Below are 20,673 nucleotides of genomic sequence, written 5' to 3'. Positions count from 1 at the left end.
TACCAGTGAAGAGCTGAGGTTTAACTAAGAGCTCTCCCCAAATTTGGTTTTGAGATAAAATTTAAAAAATCAAGCTTTCTCCAGGCAAAAAAATACTGTTTGGCATTCAATTGCTTATCGCAAAGATTGATTTGGATTTATAGCCTGAGACAAAAACACAGCTGCTTGAAAAGCATGTTAAACAGTAGTCAATGGTGCCAGTGTTCACTCACACAGGAGAGCAGGAACAAAGCTCAGGAGATCCAGTTTCACACCAAGACTAGGTCTGGAAGAGAAACTCCAAGAGAATACTGGGGGAAAGTTTTGAAAATTCCCAATTGTAACACTACCCCCAGACTTACTTTTAAAGATCCATAATCCCTAAGAGGCTTAGTTCAGTCAAACCTGACCTCCCTCTCCTTCCCAATCCATCTGCACAACCCATATAAAAGCTTTTCTGTTCTGGCTGCTGGAAGGAATCTCCTCTCTCTTTTTTGGGAGCACGTATTTCACGCTGCATTTCTCCTGCTCCTCCCCAGATTATTTAATTCTGCAGAGCAATCACTGACCTTGCACTGAGTGTGCTCAAGGGTCCCTTAAGATACCTGGTGAGCTCCATTTCTGCCACAGATTAGGAGCAATAGCAAAACAGTATCACACAAATCTCAATGATTTTCCACTTGCTGCTGTATAAGAAGACCAGGTGGAAAATAATAACTTCCTCGGGGGGGGGATGCAGGAGTGTGTGGAAGAAATGAGGCTTTGTGGAATTCCTGGAGCAGGGGATACATGGGACAACAACTCCACCTTTGCTACCTTTCCACTTTCTGGGCAGTGTTACCAAACTTCTCCTTTGGGGTGGAAAAACAAAAGAGTAAACCCCAAACACACTGATGGATCTATTTAATTTTGCCACTCCCAGCTGTGACCCAATTTGACCATTTGACCAGAGACGGACAATATATTAGTAAACATAATAAAATTACCATGATTTAACTCAAGTGAGTGAACACACACCAACATATCAAATGCTTTCCTTACACTGCACCATCAAAAAATTATGTTTTTCCATCTAGGATCTTCCATATTGAGGTTTAACAATCAATCAGTTAAAAAAGATAATTATTCACAAGGGTTGGTTTCCACCTTGTTTTTTTGAATGCTGGTTTCTACACACACAAGTTCTGTACTTCTGGAGTTTTCAAATGTGAATGTCTTCTTGCAGATGTCACATCTATGAGACCAAGGATGAAATAAAACTAAACAGTGCTTGAATAAACCTTAAGACTGAGATGGTATTAGGTGGGATGGTAGGTGACATACCCAAATCTCTCCTTTCAGATACAGGCACTACAACAGCCAGTACATAAATGAAAAAGTATTTTTTAAAAATGAATGTGAAATAAAGTGTGCTTTCTGCCATACTAAAATGGTATCTCTTCACATGAAGCTGCAGGTGACTTGGGTGCTCCAGTAATTCAGATTTAATTTATTTGCCTTACTTTCACTGATTGAGATTTTGCAATTAAAGTTTGGGCACTGAATTCAAAACATTCTCATACAGCTTTTGGGAGTGCAAAAAAGAAAAGTACAACTACACTTCTGAAAATAATTGAAAGAAGCAGATAGAATTGTAGCTCTGCACTGCTTCCTGTGTGGCTGGAGAGAGGACACCAAAAAACCTGGATCTTTGCTTTCTTCTTGATGAAGCTAAAATTGTAACACTAGAATATTCTACAAATACTCTACAGATGGAATTTTCTTTTTTAAGTATAACACGTTTGCAATATATTTTTTCTATAATAAAGTTAAAACTGTTGAATGAATGAGACTATTACAGCTGGTAATGTGTTTCCAACTGACCACTGAGCTGCTGTCACCAATTTCCACGTTCAGCCTGACATGCTGCAAGGACTCAAGTTTCCCTGTATCCAGTACCTGCCTCCCAACATCAGTTCTCTTTCAAAAGCCACTCATTTTAGAGCAACATCCCAAATCCTGCTGATTGTCAGTCCCTGGTGTTTCCAGTCACAACAGAACTGGAATCAGTTTCTAACTTAATCTCTATAATACGATTACAAGTGTAACATCCAGCTGCATTCCAGCAGAGTCTACACCACTTGGAACAAATTATTTCATCAATGCCATCACCTTTATAGCTTCAAGATATTAACTGCAGATAGATTACAATATAAATTGCACAAAATAAATTAACCAAACAAATCTACACAATAGATTCTGTTTTCTACCACACAGGAATTAAAGTAAAAGCACTTCTATATTTGTGCAATAACTCTGATCACCATAACTGACCAAGCAGCATCTTAACTACACAACAACACAAGTAATTCTAAGGAGGGGCAGGAAAAGACCCCAAAGGATTAAAATGCCCACCCTGCAAGCTCTCCCCATATTGAGTGTTTTTTGCTGTGGTCTCCTTAGCCACTTGAAAAAAGGAGTGCTAATGTTACCCTACTGCCTGTAATGAAATCTCCACTGCTGTTCCAGTCTAGCAATAGGAACGCTGTCCTGGAGGAATAAAAGGAGGGTGAGTACGTGTTCCACAGCTGCTTGTCCTAGAAAAATGGGTAGAAATAGCACTGCTGATGCATCATCCTCCTGGCATCACCTGTGCTGCAGGAATGATAGGAAAATGAAGTGTCAACTTGTGCTTTCAAGAAGCATTAACGTGGCTTTCATCTGCTCCCCAACAGCTTCAGATCTTCCAGGCAAATTACTTTAAGCTGCAAATACTCCCACTTCAACTGCTTTTCCACAAAGGAGTTAAAAATAAGCTTTTACAGTTGAATTATGCTTGCCACCACTAAGGATCTTAAGCAGAAGGCCAAACAAGTCAGACTAGTTCCCATATAAACTGAACTGATGAAATAGTTGATTTATACCCTAAATTAGACAATCTTGCCCACCCAGCTCCTCCTACAATGTGGACTTATTCTTAAAGCTCTGGGATAGGCTGGAGTAGAGGAAGAAAAGGAACCATTCAGCCAGAAGTGTGTTTTCTGGCAAGGAAAAAAGGGCACATGTGTATGACTGCACTTGGGTTTTATGAGCAGAGAAAACACTCTCACATTAGTCATCCCAGCAGCAAACCTGGCACCACTTCTCACCCTTTACTTCCCCCCCATTTTCTCAAGGTTTATCACATTTTTTATAGAGTGTAGGAAAAGGCAGCCTTCTCTCAGGTTCTCCTTCCCTTTGAGCTGAAATCCATTCAAGCCTTGGTACCCAGATGATTACTTAATTGGATACAACAAGATTTTCCCAACTCCCAAATCTGAAGAAACTTATTGCTAAAATGCTTTAAAAAAGCCCAGGGGAAACTGTGAAACTGAAAAACAAGTTTGTTGTTTGGGCTTTGTTTAGGTTCTGAATTTGCAACCAACATGCCATAACCAGGAGCTATGACCACCACTGGCCATCCATTTACAACTCCAGCACAGCCTACACAGGAGTATTTTAGGTAAGTCACTTCCTGAAAAAATCCTATGTTGCTATACCCCTTTCATGAAAAAAAGAAAAGTCCACTTTCTAAAATACAAACACATGGAAATGAAACTCTACTTTAAGGTGGAACAGTTGCATATTAAAAAGCTTTTAACAGCTGAAAATGCAACAAATCATAAGCAAACTCTTAGTACAGCTTCCAGTCCCTTATCATTAGCCTGTAGCTTAAAACTAGAACATTAACACATCTCCATAGTGCCTGGAGAAAGATCAGAGCTAGGTAAATGTAGGTCAACTAAGCCCATGAGTCAGTGCAACTCTGCCTGCCCACCATTTAAGTTATCAAAGGCTCAAAAATATAGTGTGTGACTGTACCATCCCTTTTTCCCCCCCAGATCAGGGTTTTCCTGGATGTTAGTACTAAAGTCTTACAGCTGAAGAGTGTTACACATTTTCTGCATTGCACATGAATTAATCTGAGGGGGATTTATTCCATTATGAAAAAAAAAGAGAATGATCATTCTCAAAAAGTCATTTTCTGATCAGAGGGAAAACCAGTTCTCTGGCAGTAGAGAAGCCCAGCTGTGGCTGTGGCATTACTGGAAGGGCAGGTTTCATGAACAAATGGCCCCTACAGCCCGATGTTATCTCAGGCTACAACGTGGGTCAGAACAGTTTATCCTGAATATTGGAACTCAGGTATTCACAGAAGCAGAGCAGGTTGTGCTCTTTTTCATCAATTATATAACATATTTCAAATCACAGCAACAAAGTGAACAATAACCATACCAAAACCTGCCAAAACACGAGCCAATTTCTTACACCCAAACAAACTCTGTTTATGTACACTCATCATTCTGTTACCAAAAATGAGGTGCCTGTTGGCACCCTTCCACTTCAAACAGCAGCTGCCACAGAGTGCATCAAGCCCAAGGAAGTTGGCTATAAATCAGTCATTATAGTCAGTAGGGGGAAGAAAGAGCAGAATAAAACCCAACCCATCATCTTACACAAACACCACTGTATTTATGAGCGTGGTGTTCTGGAAAGATTCCTTATCTTCCAGTCTCCAAACCAGGACTGCTTCAGCAAAAAACCTCTGCTGCTTCACAATTAAGATTTTCCCCAACTGACACTTCTGTTCCAAAAAACAGCAAAGAAAAACCCAAACCAGGCACAATCTTATTTTGTAAATAATCACAGCACGAAGAGGCCAATGCTGGTGTAGCCCTTCTCTGTGACCATAAAGCAGTGGCCCAGCAAAGGGAGGATTTATCCACATTTTATGCACACCTTTTAATTCGCATCCTATGGGAGGGCATCACATATTCTGGATGAGAAAACACCTTCCCTGCACCTTCCCCAGAACCCAAGGTGAGAACATACCCATCACACAAACAAGGCTGCAGTGAAGAGCAGGCATTTTGGGACCACAGCAGGATACCTGGAGAGTGTGCTCCTGACAGTGAGCAAAAGGGGAGATAACAATTCAATCGTCAGAGGTGATTACAGCAACTCTCAGCTCTTTGGAGAGCAAAAGAGGAAATTTCTGACACCTTTACACCACCACTATGAGCCCACAGAACATCTGTCTGTGATGCACAGTAGTAACATTTTCCAATCTGTTTTCTTGCAATGTTAAATCAAAATACAAGCCAAACAAAAATACTTTCCTATTAAATTCTCCAAGCAGGCACTTCTTCCAAATACCAAAAGAAAAATAAATACTTCCAAAATGGTTCTGAATTCAAGAACAGTGGTTGATGAAACACCTATGGCCAAGGCTCTATCTTCACACCCCTGAAGAGTTAGAAAACACCAGCTTCAGGCTGGGTGTTCATTACTGAGCAACACATTTACTTCAAGCTCTGCAGGCTCCTCTTGCACTGAACTAGTTATTGAGTCTAATGTGCAAATTGTAAACTCTCCATATAATGAAGAACAGAAATAATTAAGACCTGAATTATTCTGATTTACTACAGCATGATAAGCTCTGAGGAGAGAGAAGTTGGAAGTTACTCAAGAACACAGCCAGTTTAACCACTATTTTATTACAGGTGGGGCAGGCAAAACAATCCCTTAGTAATTTTATCTAATACTTCCCAGCACAAACCCCTTGGTGTTAGCCTTTTTTTTTTCTCTGCCAAACTAAAATCATTAGGGCTGCAATGTTCAGTGCCAGATACCTACAGTGGGACAAACTTCTAAGGAAATGGCAGTAAAATCAATTTGCAGCTGGAGAGCACTGCTTTGGCCACATTAAATAGCAAACTGCCTTTTAACACCTCACAGATGTCCATCCAAGTTCCAGGCATGCTGCATAAATCCATGTTTTTCTGTGGTTGACAGAATCTTTTATTTAGCAGATATTCCAGCAACTAAGATCCTGAAGGATTATGTTCAAGAAGCTTCTCTCAGTTCCTCCAGGTGGAAGGACAGCACATGCATCTTTTCTCCCATCCACATAGTTTGCAGTATCCAGGAGCCAGCACATTCCTAGCCCAGCAAGGCAGGATGCTCTGGGCTACTGGAACAAAGACAGGCTTTCCTGGAATGGCTTCCAGACTGCAGAGGTGCCTGGCAGTGCCCTGGCAGAGCAAAGCCCTTCTTTTGTGCTTACTATACCTGAATTTACCTCACAGGCTACTTTTATCCTTCAAATCCTCGGTTTAAAGAAGTAAAACTAATAGATCTAGACATGGATGAGGTTCTTAAAAAGAAAAAAGAGAAGCAGAGCTCTAGGAAGAAAAAGTGCAAGCATGTGAGTTGTAAGAAATTAAACAGGTTTAAATATAGGCACATTTTAAGTAGTTCAAGAATATTACAATTGGCTTGATGAGGCCAAAGATGAGGGACAGGAGTTTGATGAAGAGCTGACACAGGATCTGAGGTTACTGACAGAGATAGCAAAGGAGAAAAAAATTGGAAAGAACTGGTCTGTGCCTGCCAGATCACCCTTCCACCCCAAAAGCTAAATTATCCCCAAAATTCTGGAATCAGGTAATCCTTCTACTGTTGTCAAAAATCTTTTTAATTCAGTTTCAGCAGTATGTATCTCATACTCCCTCTCTTGTGAGCTGCTCCATGTGCCTGAATAGTGGACACCCTTTCCATGCAGGTAGAAGTGCCAACCTTGCAAATACACTGTCCAACATTCAGGGTGGCACCCCATTAAGATACAGAAATTACATTAAAAATTATGTTTCTAAACTCAAGTAATCAAAAGCAATGCTGCACAAAAACTCAGACTGCTTGTATCTTAATTTGATTCCCACTGGTTTGTGTATGTTCAATATTTTCTTTGCTTACCCCCACTACCCTCACCTTCCCAGAGGACTAATACATCACAGGATCAGTGCAGCCCCATCCCAGGGAACGATTCCACCCTGGGCAGTAAGGAACTGCTGTTCCAGTTTGTCAAACAAGCTGAAAAACACACTGGCATAAAGTGGGAAATGAAAGCACAGCCTCTGAATTGCTGTAGCTAAACACCGTGGAAAATTAAAATCTATCCCTCAGAGCACCAGGCAGACGAGTCACCCACACAACGCTTTTCACAAGTAATTACTCAGGGCAGGATTTGAGACTGCTAAGATTAGGTGAGGTAAAAATTAGCTATCTGGACTCCATCCTGCCAAGGAACACAGATTAGCACCTTCAGAAGGCAGCTGAGCCCACCTACCCAGCACTGATACACCTCTTTGGAAGGCCTAAGTTCACATCTCAATCCTAAATTTCGGCAGTGTTGAATGCTTGGAGTTACAGACGAGCGAGATTTAACCTAGAAGGTTTAGCATTCATCTAAACGTGGTGCAAAGTCCTATCAAAACCTTGCTGGACACCAAGAGAGAATGAAAAAAGACAATGCAAAAGGTAACGATACCCAGAGCCTGTCCAGGGGTGACTGTCCCAGCAAGGCACTGCACATTTAACAGTGACAGTAAAACACTGCCTGGTCATTATGAACACACACAATCTGCTCCATTCACCAAGGCCACACAGGTTTTACTTGCCTTTTTGGTTTTTTGCTGGATTCACAATCCCACCTCTTCTCCTGTGCCAGTTCTGGCACATGGAGAATGATCAGTGAGATGATTCTACTCAAACTGAGAAAAAATGATCTAGATGGTTAATAGTGTAAAGCAAACTATTCAAATGGCCAGGAACAAGGAGAATGAGACTTTGCCCTTTGCAAGTTGTGACCTGCTGAAAATGGGTTATAATCTCATAGAGAAACAGCCAAAAATAAACCAGAGAACTTGTGGAAAACACAATGATTGGTGAATGACTCAAGGGGATCACAGAAATGAAACACAACCATCACTACATAATAAAGTCTCTCACACTTTAAGCTCTGTATCAGCTAAAGTTTGAGAATAATAATCCTACAGAGGTTCTGTCTTCTCTCTTAATTCAAACCCCTCCCAGCACTTCACCAGGTGACACACACATATGCTGGATGTCCCCAGCAGACAGAACCTGACGACACCATCCAGTGTCCTGATTCCTGGGAAATTCTCAGCTATCCATCTCCTCTACCAGCCTGATGGGTAGCAAACTGGCAGGTGGAAACCTGAGAGGATCTGGCAAAGCCCACGACAGCAACTTTGTATTTAGAAGGGGTGTGCAAGTTAAAATGAGAACTGGGACACCACACATATGCCACGGCCTCCTGAGATAGTCTGAGCCCTTAAGGATCTGCAACACAATTTAACGGAGATGCAAGATCCTTGCTCAAACAAATGCACAGATTAATACACTGCTGCCACCACACCCAGATAGTAAGCATATTAAACACTCATATTTTTAAGTGACAGCATTAAAAACTGGGTATGAGTACAGCAGCAGCTTTGCTGCATGATAACAGTGACAATTTTAAGACTTTTTTTTTATGTAGCTCATTTCAAAAGACTGATAGTGCTGCTAGTTCATGTACAAGATCTTCTGTTAGCATTCAGATTTGTTTTGCACATATGAATGAACAGAATGCTGAGCAGAGCACTGAAGATATTTCCCAACACATTTACAGTCTCACAGACTGAAATTCTCTTGCTTTCTGAGGGAGAAAAAGGGACTAAAACAGAGTGTACTGACAAACTACTCCTGATGAAGCCCACAAGGCTCTGAGATCAGAGTACAGACAGCTCATGCACCTCCTCCATCCAGGCAGGAGTTGAGTCACCACTTCCTTGCCCTTCACATCCAGCCATCTACAAATGGGAATATGGACATAAGGCAGGGAGGCAAACCCAGCCCCACACTGGCTCTTCAGCTTCCTCAGTGCACAGACAGAGGCAGGAGCAGCTGCTGCCTGCAGTGGCCCTGCTCACACCCCTCACCTCCACGAGCCTGTCTGCAACTCCAGCACCTTTCCCATCCTCTCCTCATCCATCCATGATTTTTGGAGACCCCCACATAAATACCAGCAAATTGCCATCTAACCTGCAATGCTGACAAGGTTGAGCAACATAGATGAAACCACACCCTCCCATTCCAGCTCCCTGTGAACTTACAATACTTTCCACTTTCAAACAACGCCAATTTAGGCAGTTTTTGGAAGAACATGTTCCTCATGGGGCTGTTCATTGCCTCCTTTGGTCCCAAATCTAATTAAAAAATCTTGCAGATCATAAAGACATTCCATTAACGTGATGAGTTACTCATGCAATTGTTCAAAATGGCTGTTTTGCAAATAAGACAGAAAATACCAACTGAACTACAAAATACAAACTGATTTCAGTTTCAAATTAGGGATGTCTGATGTTATCAAATACTGCTGCCTACTCAGTAAACACTGGATGCCTTGGACACTCAAACTTGGAGCTGACCAATGATAAGTTGTTCACTACTTATAAGCACTTCTGTTTTAAAGCTGTCATAAAATAAGTAAATTCAAAGCACCAACACAAAAAAGTTGATGTGCAAACCAAATGGCTAAAAAACACCTTATGTACAGCTTGTCTTTTTCCTAGCACTAAGATCTTGGGCTATAAAAATCTGTGAGGAATTCAGAGCAACTATAAAGTCATATTCCCACAGAGATAAGGCTCACAGCTCAGCCCCCCCATGGAACACTGCTGTGGGGAATGAGGGATCCCTCTGCCCACTGCAACTCCTGCCCATGTACCCACCACCACCAGCAGCACAAAGCAAAGGGAAAAAAACTGTGCACAGCTGCCCTACTGCATAATTCCAGGGGTGAACACTGATGAGAACTCAGGGAAATCTCTATTTTAAGGATGCAGTTACACTAACAATGAAAGCCATATTGGCCTTAATGTGACAGTCACTACTGCTCAGTGTAATACATGCCCACTGCCTTTATGGTCCCCAATTTAGGGCACTCAGAGCTGTGGCAACACCTGGAACACCATTTCCACTCACCTGGACTCACAGCACGAGCGACCACCACAATTCCAGGCTGCACCTGGACTAAGGTGAAGATCAAAAGACTGAGAACACAAACCTGTTGAGATGAGCAAACTCCACAGCTTTATTTCTTCTGCTCTGAGAGCTGACTGCTCCTCCTTCACACTCTTATGATTCTGCTGCATTTACATTTTCTGTTGCTTGCAATGCCAGGATGGTAATTCCATGGATCTCATTCCTGCTTGCTCTGAAAGCACTCACAGCATAAACCCTTTTTTTGGTTCTCCTAAGTTCTGTTGGGGAGCCCTCACTGATTCATGCAAGCCTAAACTTCTTGCTAAGGTCTATGGTCTGTGGTCACAGCCTTCAGGTGAGAAGAAAGTGAGTATTGGGAATTGCCTAAATAAGTTGTCTCTGACTTTTTTCCAACTTTGTATCCATTAACTACAGCGCTCCAGAGAAATTTTCAAACAGTGGCAACTTTGGCTTTGTATCCCAAAGGCACCAGAGGAACAGAAAGTGAGGTTTTCCAGTCTTTAAGGACACTAAAGTGCTATTCCTTACTTTTTTGGGTAACAGCTATTATTAGAGCTCTTATGATTTAATGGGTAGACTGAAGGAGACTGGAACTCAGGAGAACTTGATTCTTTTTGCAGTTCAGCTGTTACTTGTGCTGACAATGATTCTTTCTCTCTCTGCTTGACTTCCCTCTCATTTTATCCCACTTACTCATATTTAAAATGACAAGACCATCCCATACTATGTACCAGGGTAGCCTCATTTTGAACCGAAGAGCCTCCTAAGTAACATGGCCCAAAATCAATTATTTGAACACAATTAATTTAATTGCCTTTTCCTCCCATTACACAAGAAACTGAACATTTTCCGTGTCCCTCCCCATCCAGCCCAATCAGATTATCAGTATCTTGCCTATTGTAACACATTGCTACACCACTTAAAAAGGCATCCCTCTCCAAAAAGACAAAATATTTTCACACCAAAAGCCTTCACTTCTTTGTATGAATGATACATGACTCTTCTGTATTTTAAGTTACAGTGGCAAATCCACTGCCAGCCTGCAACATTCATGGGGGAAAATGAGGCAGGAAAGCTGTGAATCACTACAGCAGGCTCTAAATGGATGAAAAACATGCCCACTGCACTGAGGGAATAGCTCTGCTATTTCTGCTGGTGCACTCAGTGTAGTTCAAACAAAATAAGAAGTCTTTCATACACAGAAATCTTTGAAGAAAATCTACTTTCTTACATGTTTTTTTAAATGCATCTTTTCCCACAACCTTAAGAGACATTTCTTCTCTACAGTTTCTTACAGATAGTGCATTTTTCTCTTCCACCTCAAAGCTGAGCCTCAATTGGGGTATTTACTTTTTCAACAAAGTAATAAATGACAGATCCCTGAAGTGATTTTCCAGTTGGTGTTAACATCACCCTCAATGAAACTGATTTAGATCCCTTTCTTTCCTACTACAATTCCAACACAAACAACATTCAATGCTTCTTTTAAAGCTTCCATACACGATATGAATTCACACAATACTGTAAGAAGCAAAATTCCCCAAAGCACTCCTGCACCTTTTTTTTCCTACAGCACTAACATTTGTGACTACCACAGAATATCAACAAGGCCTTTCTTAATTTTAAGCTCACATGCTTTTTCAAAAGGTGTATGAATTAAATAAGCCTTACACAAACACTTTGTTAGGGCTACTGTGATTTAAGCTACCTCCTGCCTGACTGCAGGTGAAGAAAAACAGACCTTGTGGCACACACCAAAGATCAATAAATCATGTGCTGTCAAACGAGGAGGAAAAGTTCTTACACCTATTTAAAATATCAAGAACATCTGCAAATAAATGAGGTATTAGAGAGTCAAATACAAAATGAAAAGACTAATGCATATCAAAGTTTTACTCTATTAAAACATTAATGAATATATTAACATGAGCACTAACCTAACAGAATCCTTTAAAGTGTTTTAAAAATAACCAACACAGCCTCATTATTTAGAATACTTAAAAACAGTCTGAAAAGCATATGCTAATAAAATTAGGGCTCAGAACCCTAATTTTAAGACATCAGACTATTCCATGATGGAATGTCCATACACACACACATGTACACACATACACACACACACTTTTTCACCAGGAAGCATAACCCTTTGTTCCCTAATCCCCAGTTGTATGTTTAATGATCACACATAAAACACTTCCATCCAACAGAAAAACCGCAGTTCCAGCATGTTTAATTCTTTGGAAATGAACATCTACATTGCTGAAATGGCATTAGAGTGACAAATGACTATAATCCAGTGGCCCAAGGCCAGCAACTTCTATTACAACAGATCTGGCTGTTTTGTACGACACAGCATGTTGCGTGTCGACCACTAAACAGAAACGAGACTGCTCAGTTTACCTATAAACAAAACCCCACTTAACTTTACAAGTGTTTTAGCAGCTACATGGATGGAAAAAGCAGTGTGTCTTAAGCAACTGCCTCCAAAAACTGGATTTATTAATAGGTAGATGGTTGGATCCATTCTAAAACGTCTCCAGATCAGTGCTATAGGCTAGAATGCACAGAATAAATAGCAGTGATTCACAAAACCTGTGGGTTTTAGTCTATTTGCATGCTTCCATATAGTTCCAAATTTAAGTTCTATGTCAGTTTTCCCAGACTTTCTTTTTTTAAGTCAAGCAACCCACATTCACCCAACTTTACTCTGCGTGGATTCACCATTCACATTTTAGAAAGGCAAATGATACCTCCTGGCTACCGAAACTCTCAGCTTCAGCTGCAGCCTGAATTCCCAAGATCACAGAATCCCTCAATAACTACTCACTCCACGGGCAAAAGGATGAACCCAGATCCTTCTAAGCAGTGAGAGCAGGGCTCAAAAAAACAGAGGGGGAGACAAATCCAGCTTCTTCAGCCCTTTAAAACCCAGGACAGCAACTGAGCAGCAGCTGCAGCAAGAGGATGCACTCGAACACCTCTCCCCAAATGCACCCACAGCAGTCCTTTTCCAGAGCCATCTTTTATTCTGTGTTCAGGGTGTCCCCCATATTTTCACAAACCTGACAGAATTCACACTGCCCTCCCCCCAGATGCTTCCTTCTGCCTGTAAGGACACTCCAACATCACCCACATGTGCCCAAGAAACTCACCCAGGTGCAGAACAACCAATTTTTAACACTATTTTAGAGACATCGATTTCCTAATCACCACAAACATCAGGCAATGCACTGCAAAGGCAGCACAGCACAAATGCCTGCAGAATGTTGCCTTTTTTTTTTCTTCTTCTAGAAACAGCTCTGGCTTAAGGGAACATCAAACTACACCCTGCCAGGGAGCAACCCTCCAAGCCGGCCATAAAAGAGGCCGTTTGCAGTGCAGTGTTTCAGGGAGTCGGGTTGCATGCCACGTTCCGAGTTCCAGTTCTTCTGGTTGCCAGGCCAGACACATCCTGGGTGAGGATGAGCAGCTCAGGAGCTTGTTCAGCTTTTTTTCTGAGCTCAAACCCGCCCAGTTCTCACTCCAGCCAGGTTTGGGGGCAATGCGGTACGTTTAAAATGGCACCGCGTTCATCTGACACCACGGTGATGGGGAAAGAACAAAACAAGCATAAATGATTCATTCTGCCATGGTATCCTTTCTTCTGCTTAACTTGTTTTCACAGGAATTCATAAATGATGCGCCTGTATTAATTCTCTCCATGAAAAACAACAGAAAAAGGGACTAAAACAACAGTTTACACAGTTCTGACAGTTTTACTCTTTCCAAACAGGGAAATAGTTTTTAAGCTGCTTTTTTTTTTTTCTTTAAGAGATTTTTAGCCGCCCTTGATGACAAATGGTTTTAACTAGATCAGCTTAACATCTTCAGTGTCATGTAGTGATACAGCAGGTTTACTTCTAGCTCACATTAAAAAAAGGGCAGATTTTGAATTTAGCCAGCACACACCCAGAAGACTGACAGCGACACTTAAATATCTCATTAAATGATTATGAAATAATGACATGGAACACAGAGGTACAAACCAGCGATACCTAAACCACGTTATCCTTCACTCCTGTGCTTGCTGACGAGCTGATCATCCAAAATTAATCCCCCTTTGGAAATATTTGATATGAGCATTTCATGATTCGCTTGTCACGACGCGCGAACCGACTGAGGAAATATTTCTGCCCGCCCTTACGTGATCCATCCATCGGCAGGAATCTGACTGTGCATTTTAGCTGTAAGAGCAGCAGCAGCATTTCCTTGAAGGCCTTTTCCTCTGTGTGTTACAAAAAATATCTCAATTATTGTACACCCAAATTACGGTGATATGGAAAAGCGACACGCTTTTGCCCACAACTCTGCATCGTGACACGAACACAATGACTCAATAATGTTATTTATCTTGTGCTCAGAACAGACAACTTTTAGCAAAACTCTTATTTTTCCTACTGATCTGCAACAGCACCGTTCTAAAATAAAGAGGAAAAATCCCACACTGCATCCCTGAACTTCTCTTCAGGCTTTTCAGCCAAAAGAGTCCAAAACACTGTTACCTTAATCCAGTATTACAGCACCATATTGTTCTAGAATTATTCATATAAATCCTAGACAGCACCTAAATAAACTGTTTAAATTTGGAAACAAAAAACCCCCACAAAAATAGGCTGCTTAGTGACATGAACAAAGTATGTGCAGCTAAAAGATATCTTACAGATATGCTTCCAAATTTTATATAAATTTACACAGTAATCCTCAGGAGACCCAAATATCTGCATTTACCTATAGAAGGAGTTGATTTAAAACAGCAGATGTTCAAGTTACTACTAAAGATGAATTTACAGTCTAGTTTTAATTTCAGCTCTGCAGCACTTCACTGTCAACTAAATTATCAGCTTCACGTGTTTTTGTTTCAAGGTCCACCAACATAATTAAGTACAGACAGAAAAATGTCCTTAATTCTTCTAAATCAAGAAAACAGCTGCAATGTAAACCCCAAAGCAATCAAACAGACCACAGGCACTGCTGAGGGGAGGGGAAAGTAAGGTGTGAAATGACCCTTGAGTTGGGCACTCAATCATTCTGATAAACCTGATCGTAATTATCAGTCATTAAGATAGTTAAAAAAAGTCCAAAAACTAAGTGAGTTTCCTCCACTTGAAGAGGAAAAGAAAGAAAACTTGAAGGATGCCAAATTTTCAATCAATTTCAAATTTTAAACAAACTCCAGAAATTGCAATGACCCTCAGAACAGCTACATAAACAAAATCACTCCCCTCTTGCTCTCCAATATAAATAAATGAAGCTGGACAAGAAGTGTCAATATAGTTTTCACCCATTACAAACTTTTGTTTATGGAACAATCCCTATCAGTGCTACCAGTGCTCAACTTCATTTGATGTGTACATTAAGTGCCTTCAGAAAATACAAAATTCAGAATAAAGCATCACCTTCTTCGAAATAACTTATATTTTATGAACTGTATTTTCTGTTATGAAAGACACGGATTCTTAACAAAATTATCTTTAACAGCCCCAAAGTTTTCTAAACTTTATTATTTGCTAAACGCAAAGTTGCACGAAGTCTTGCAAATAAACACCTCAGCGCTGCACACACTTTTCCTGACATTTCTGCTTTAAACCTTTCTGGGACGAAGAACCTTAGAGGGAAAAAGAAAGAGCGAAGTGAACCCATTCAATCATTTGCCCTAAGCACACACTGGATTAGCCCGGGAACCGAGCTGTAAACTTCCAGCGAGAAAACCACCACGGCTGCAGTTTTTTTCCCCACTCCGTGCACAAATCTCCCGGCCGGTTCAGCCAGTGGGATCCAGGGAATCCGCACACGCATCCCCGTGCACGGCGATCTTGCAACACTCAGCCCTTTGCACCCCGATGCGCCGGGGTTTAGCGAGTGTTTGGGCGGGGGGGAGGGGGGAGGATTACTTTACAAATCTCCTTATTCCCTTCTCGTTATAGAATCGCTCCTGTCTCTCCCCCCCTACCCCAAATAAAAAAGCGAACCCGCAGCCATGGGCTCTGTCCCAGCCACCCCCCGGCGGGGGCTCAGCACGATCCCCCCCCCCTCTCCCCGAGCCCCGGGCGTGGTGACTCCGACCACGGCGCGGGCCGCCCCTAGCCCTCCGGACCCCCGGGGTGGGAATCCGCCGGGGGGAGCGCCGGATCCGCCGCCCCCGCCGGGCCAGCGAGCGGCCCCACCGCGCTCGCGCACATTCAATGAACGTGCACAGATCGACCCTGGGCCTACTCCCGGCCACCATGCTCCCCCCACCCCGGGCCCGCCCCGCCGCCGGGAGCCCCGTGGGGTCCGGGCGCGTGCCGGCGGGGCGCCAGAGCGCGGGGTGCGGGCGGTGGCGGCTACCTGCGCGCCGATTGCCAGGGCCATGGCGGGCCCGCGTCCCCCGCCGGAGCTCGGTTCTGGTCCCGGCCGCCTCACCGCCGCCGCGCCCCGCCGCCGCCATCTTCTTCCTCGCACGCCACCAGGCCGGGCGGGCGCTCCGCGCGCCGCGCTCCGCGCATGCGCCGGCCCCGCCCGCCCGGCTCGCGCGCGACGCGGGGCGGGAGCGAGAGCGCGCTTGAGGGACGCGGGGGCGGGGAACCGCCCCGCTGAGGGGAGCGGGGAGGCGCCCGCGCGGGAAAGGGGGAGAGCGTCCCTAAAAACTTCCATGGAACCCCCCTCCATTGACATGGGACCGCCCCCCTGAGGGGAGCGGGGAGGCACCGCGCGGGAAAGAGGGAGGGGAGCCCAAAAAACTTCGATGGAAGCACCCTTCAGCATCTCTCTCACGAGGAGAGGCTGGGGGTGATGGGGTGTTTAGTCTGGAAAAGAGAAAGCTGAGAGGGGATCTCATAACTAAAAGATATATAAATATCTCCCAAAGCAGGTGTCAAGAGCAACATAGAATCAGGGAAGGGTTTGGGTTGGAAGGGACCTCAAAGATCATCTTGTTACAACGAGGAGAGGAGAGAGGAGAGGAGGAGATCCCATTATAAATAAAATATATATAAATATCTCCCAAGGCTGATGTCAAGAGCATAATAGAATCACGGGATGGTTTGGGTTGCAAGGGACCTCAAAGGTGATCTCGTTCCAACCCCCATCGCATGGGCAGGGATCCCACTTGCTAGCCCAGGTTGCTCCAAGCCCTGTCCAACCCAGCCTTGCACACTTCCAAGGATCGGGCAGCCACAGCTTCTCTGGGAAACCTGTGCCGGGATGGCTCCAGACTCTTTTTGGTGGTGCTCAGTGACAGGACCAGGAGCAAGGGACATAAACTAAAATACGAGAAGTTTTACCTCAACTTGAGGAAGAGCTTCTTTACGTTGAGGGTGGCAGAGCACTGGAACAGCTGCCCAGGGAGGTTGTGGACTCTCCCCCTCTGGAGACATTCCAAACCTACCTGGATGTGTTCCTGTGTCACCTGCTTCAGGTGACCCTGCCTCGGCAGGGCTGGGTGATCTCCAGAGGTCCCTTCCAACCCTAATGATTCTGTGTTTCTGTGATTAGGTCCAACCTGTGACCGATCACTACCACGTCAACTAGACCAGAGCAAAGAGTTTCACATCCAGTAATTTCTTGAACATCTCCAGGGATGGTGATTCCAACCCTGGGCAGCCCATTCCAATGTTTAATCACGTGAAGAAATTCCTCCTAATGTCCAGATTCTGCCTGTAAAAGGCCACATGCCCAGGGTCCCTCTGGCAGATGACAGGCTGTGTGCCCAGGTGATGCTGGTGTGAAGCTGTCCCACCTCTGTCCCAAATAACCAGGGTGGGAATGGGTTCAGCGTTGGTATCTGGAAAAAAAGGGAAAAAAAAAGAATGACTAAGCCAATCTCATGATTTTGAGAGGCCTGAGTCATAACAATACTGAAACCCCTAGGCAAGAATCCATTAAATTAACTGCTAATGTACTCCATATTTTTTTCCTTAAACAAACTATGAAGTTCTGCAAAAGTCTACTTTAGTTGGCAAATGTGAGAGAAAACTCAACATGAGTGTGACAGAAGAGAAGGAAGAAAAGAAGACAAAGAACTTTGTGTGTTTGGCTGTTCAGAGAGGAGGTTCGTGGAAAATGAGAAGATTCTTCCGTGTCTCCACGACAAGGACATTTCCCTCCTGTTTTGTGAAGTGCAACACTTACTGTGTGCTGATGACAGTAAATGATTTTCTCTATCAGCTTCTGCCCTTCCAGCTGACACACCCAGCGGCCGCTCCCTCGCTTTTGTCTCTCGCGAGTGTTGCTCCGCTGTCCTGAGGCAGAGAACCAGCAGTGAAAAGGGCTGCTTAATATTAAAAGAGAGAAACAAAAAAGAGAGACAAATGTACAGGCTTTTTGCATACAGCATTTCAAACGTCTGAAAGCCCCTCTCCCCTCGGGAGTCTAATTTACAAGGTAAATAATGGAGCGAAAACCCTTACGTGGCTCGACTGGTTGAAGGCAAAATTCCCTTCTGCCCACAATGCTGCCTAAGTAAACTGACTGCTTCGAAATACAAATGAGCACAGTGTCTCCAGCCTGGAAAGCACAAAATTCAAAGACCAGTACTGTTAAAAGCCAGAGCTGATGGGGAAAACTGAGGTGGGACGAAAGGATGTCACTGTCTCGTTCAGCAACATTTAAAACATCTTCAATTTTATCCCACCTTAACGTAATTTCATTGTAAAGTCTGTTAACACTTTACCATAATATTTTGTAATAATCTAAGTTTTCTTGTAATATCATGTTTTGATGAAACTTACCTGCTGCAAAGTTCCCACCTCTGTTCTGCTTTATTCCTTTTAGCCATTTTTAGTGGTCTTTGTTTCATTACTGCTTTCATTGCAGAAAGAAGTTTTATTTTCTTCCATCCTTTATGCTGTGAATTATCGCTCCCAAACATGTTGCTTTTCCAAATCAAAAATAACCGGTGCTGTGGGTTTTTTCTGTGTATCCATCTTATGACTGCATATCCAGTCTCAAGAACCATGGAGTAATGTTCCTAACGACATGGAACTGACTTTATTTGTGAATTTATCTACAACAGTCCATGGCTGTGGAAATAAAGGGTTGTCTAACAGCAGCCAGAGAGCTGGATAAACCACTCCCAAGGTAGCTGCCTCTCAGGTGCTACTGTAATTGCTCTTATCCTACTGTCAATGCAAAGTGCTTGGGAATGGCTTGCCCTTCCACGCCACGCTCCGCGTGATTTCACCAGGTCATGAGACCTGTGCTCATGACAGCGCCCAGAAGGTGAAGGTGAAAGACTTTTGAGCACATTTTAGGATGACTTTTGAGGATTTGAAGCACTCAGAACCCTCACCTCCACTTTTTCAGGGAATGCCTTCCCATAGCACTGCAGAAAATGGTTGATGGCTGCGGGAGGTTTTGTGCTGAGATTCCTGCCAGTGCCAAGAGCTACAGGAGCTCTGAAGACTTTTTCTTTAGAGATGCAGAAGTTTTATCCCAATAGCTTCTAGGTACAATAAGGGCTTTGCCTACATGAAGTATTTGCAAGCAGCAGTCACCTCCCCTGGCTGGATCTCAGGGAGGATCAGTTGGCTCTAAAAATATGATATTTTAAGTCTTTAGTAGATCATGTGAATGCTTGGCTCAGTGCGTTATGTGTTTCAATTATCAATTTTGACTAATTAACTGTGACTTATTCATCCCTATCTTAAATACAAGTCTCCTCTCTCCTTATGCAATCATCTCTTAGTGCTGCAGCCTCAAAAGAACCAGCAAAGCTGCACCTCACCTTCCCCTCGTGTTCTGTCACCAAACCCATCACGATGAAAACAAAGGCACGTTTTTTTCCCAAGCTACTCTGAGTTCCAGAAGGAACTAAAAAATGTGTGTGGTATCAATAAACCTGTGGCTGAGCTGTGTGTCCCTCACTTAGGAGAAGAGTTACCAGTAAGGAGGAAACTGTAAGTAGCTGGAGCTCACCCGTGCTCAGACTCACACAGCGCGGTGGCAGAACCCCTCCATCTGCCCTGACCTGGTCCCTGAGACAACTCAAAGTTCATGAAGGAATAATTAGCACCTCCCTCATTATCGCATTCATGAGAACTGAAATAGGACAAGAAGCTGAAATAAAATAATACATAAAGCTTGTCACACCAGTTGTTTTTTTTTGCCACCCCATAGAAGTTTCTCACTGGTCAGAGCTTCGCTAAGATCAACAGAAGAATCACAATTTGAATCTGGGCTTGTTTTCTGCAAGTTAAATTGTTTTCAGAAAGAGCACTAAAGGTTAAATTATTTCTTTACATTCCCTTGACACACGACCCCTTTTTTGCTGGCACGCAAGAATATGGAATCCTAAACAGCACACGGAAAATCACCAGCCTTTGGAAGAAAGCAGCCTGATCTCTGATGGGGAAAGACAGACACAGGCACATTTTTCTCAACTTAAGATTTCAACTTGAGAACAAAAATATTTCCAGCTTCTTTCTCAAGCCTTCAAAACAACTGCATCTCACACCACGGTGTAATTTTTCCTCAGGGTATGTTGAGGGATTTATGTAATCTAACGACAGAGTTCCAGGCAGCAGCTCCTTGATGTGTCCATGCCAAGATACAGGGCATGGAAGTGTGGGAAGAGAAAACCTGAGGGTTTTGGTAGCTGTTTTGTTTCAGGTAAAACAAGCTTTTCTCAGAATTTGGCAATGGGAGCCTTTGTAAAAATGAGGTAGAGCAGTAGTCATTTTTCCTCGGGGCAGGAAGAAAGAGCTGTGCTTCCTGGCAAGGGTAAAATGCTTTACAAAGCTTAGGGATGAAGGCAGTGGGATGTGCAGGTGCAGGAGCCAGGCTGGCTCCCTAAGAGCACAGACCAGG

At 43.2% G+C, this 20,673-nt stretch overlaps 1 protein-coding gene across 1 annotated transcript in view; it reads right to left on the bottom strand.

The window, feature by feature from the left end:
* USP10 (ubiquitin specific peptidase 10) overlaps positions 1-16,315 on the bottom strand; it is a 47,763-nt gene extending 31,448 nt beyond the window's left edge. The window contains exon 1 of the mRNA XM_029965516.1: positions 15,983-16,315. Within this exon, the coding sequence (XP_029821376.1) occupies positions 15,983-16,315 (333 nt within the window). The remainder of the gene's footprint in view (positions 1-15,982) is intronic.
* Positions 16,316-20,673: the final 4,358 nt, after the last annotated feature.

This window comes from Manacus vitellinus, unplaced genomic scaffold (genome assembly GCF_001715985.3).
Source record: "Manacus vitellinus isolate BGI_N305 unplaced genomic scaffold, ASM171598v3 scaffold_10_pilon, whole genome shotgun sequence".
In the NCBI taxonomy this organism is placed as follows: Eukaryota; Metazoa; Chordata; class Aves; order Passeriformes; family Pipridae; genus Manacus; species Manacus vitellinus.
Note: the sequence above shows the minus strand (reverse complement) of the source record. Positions and strands in the feature narration are given on the sequence as shown.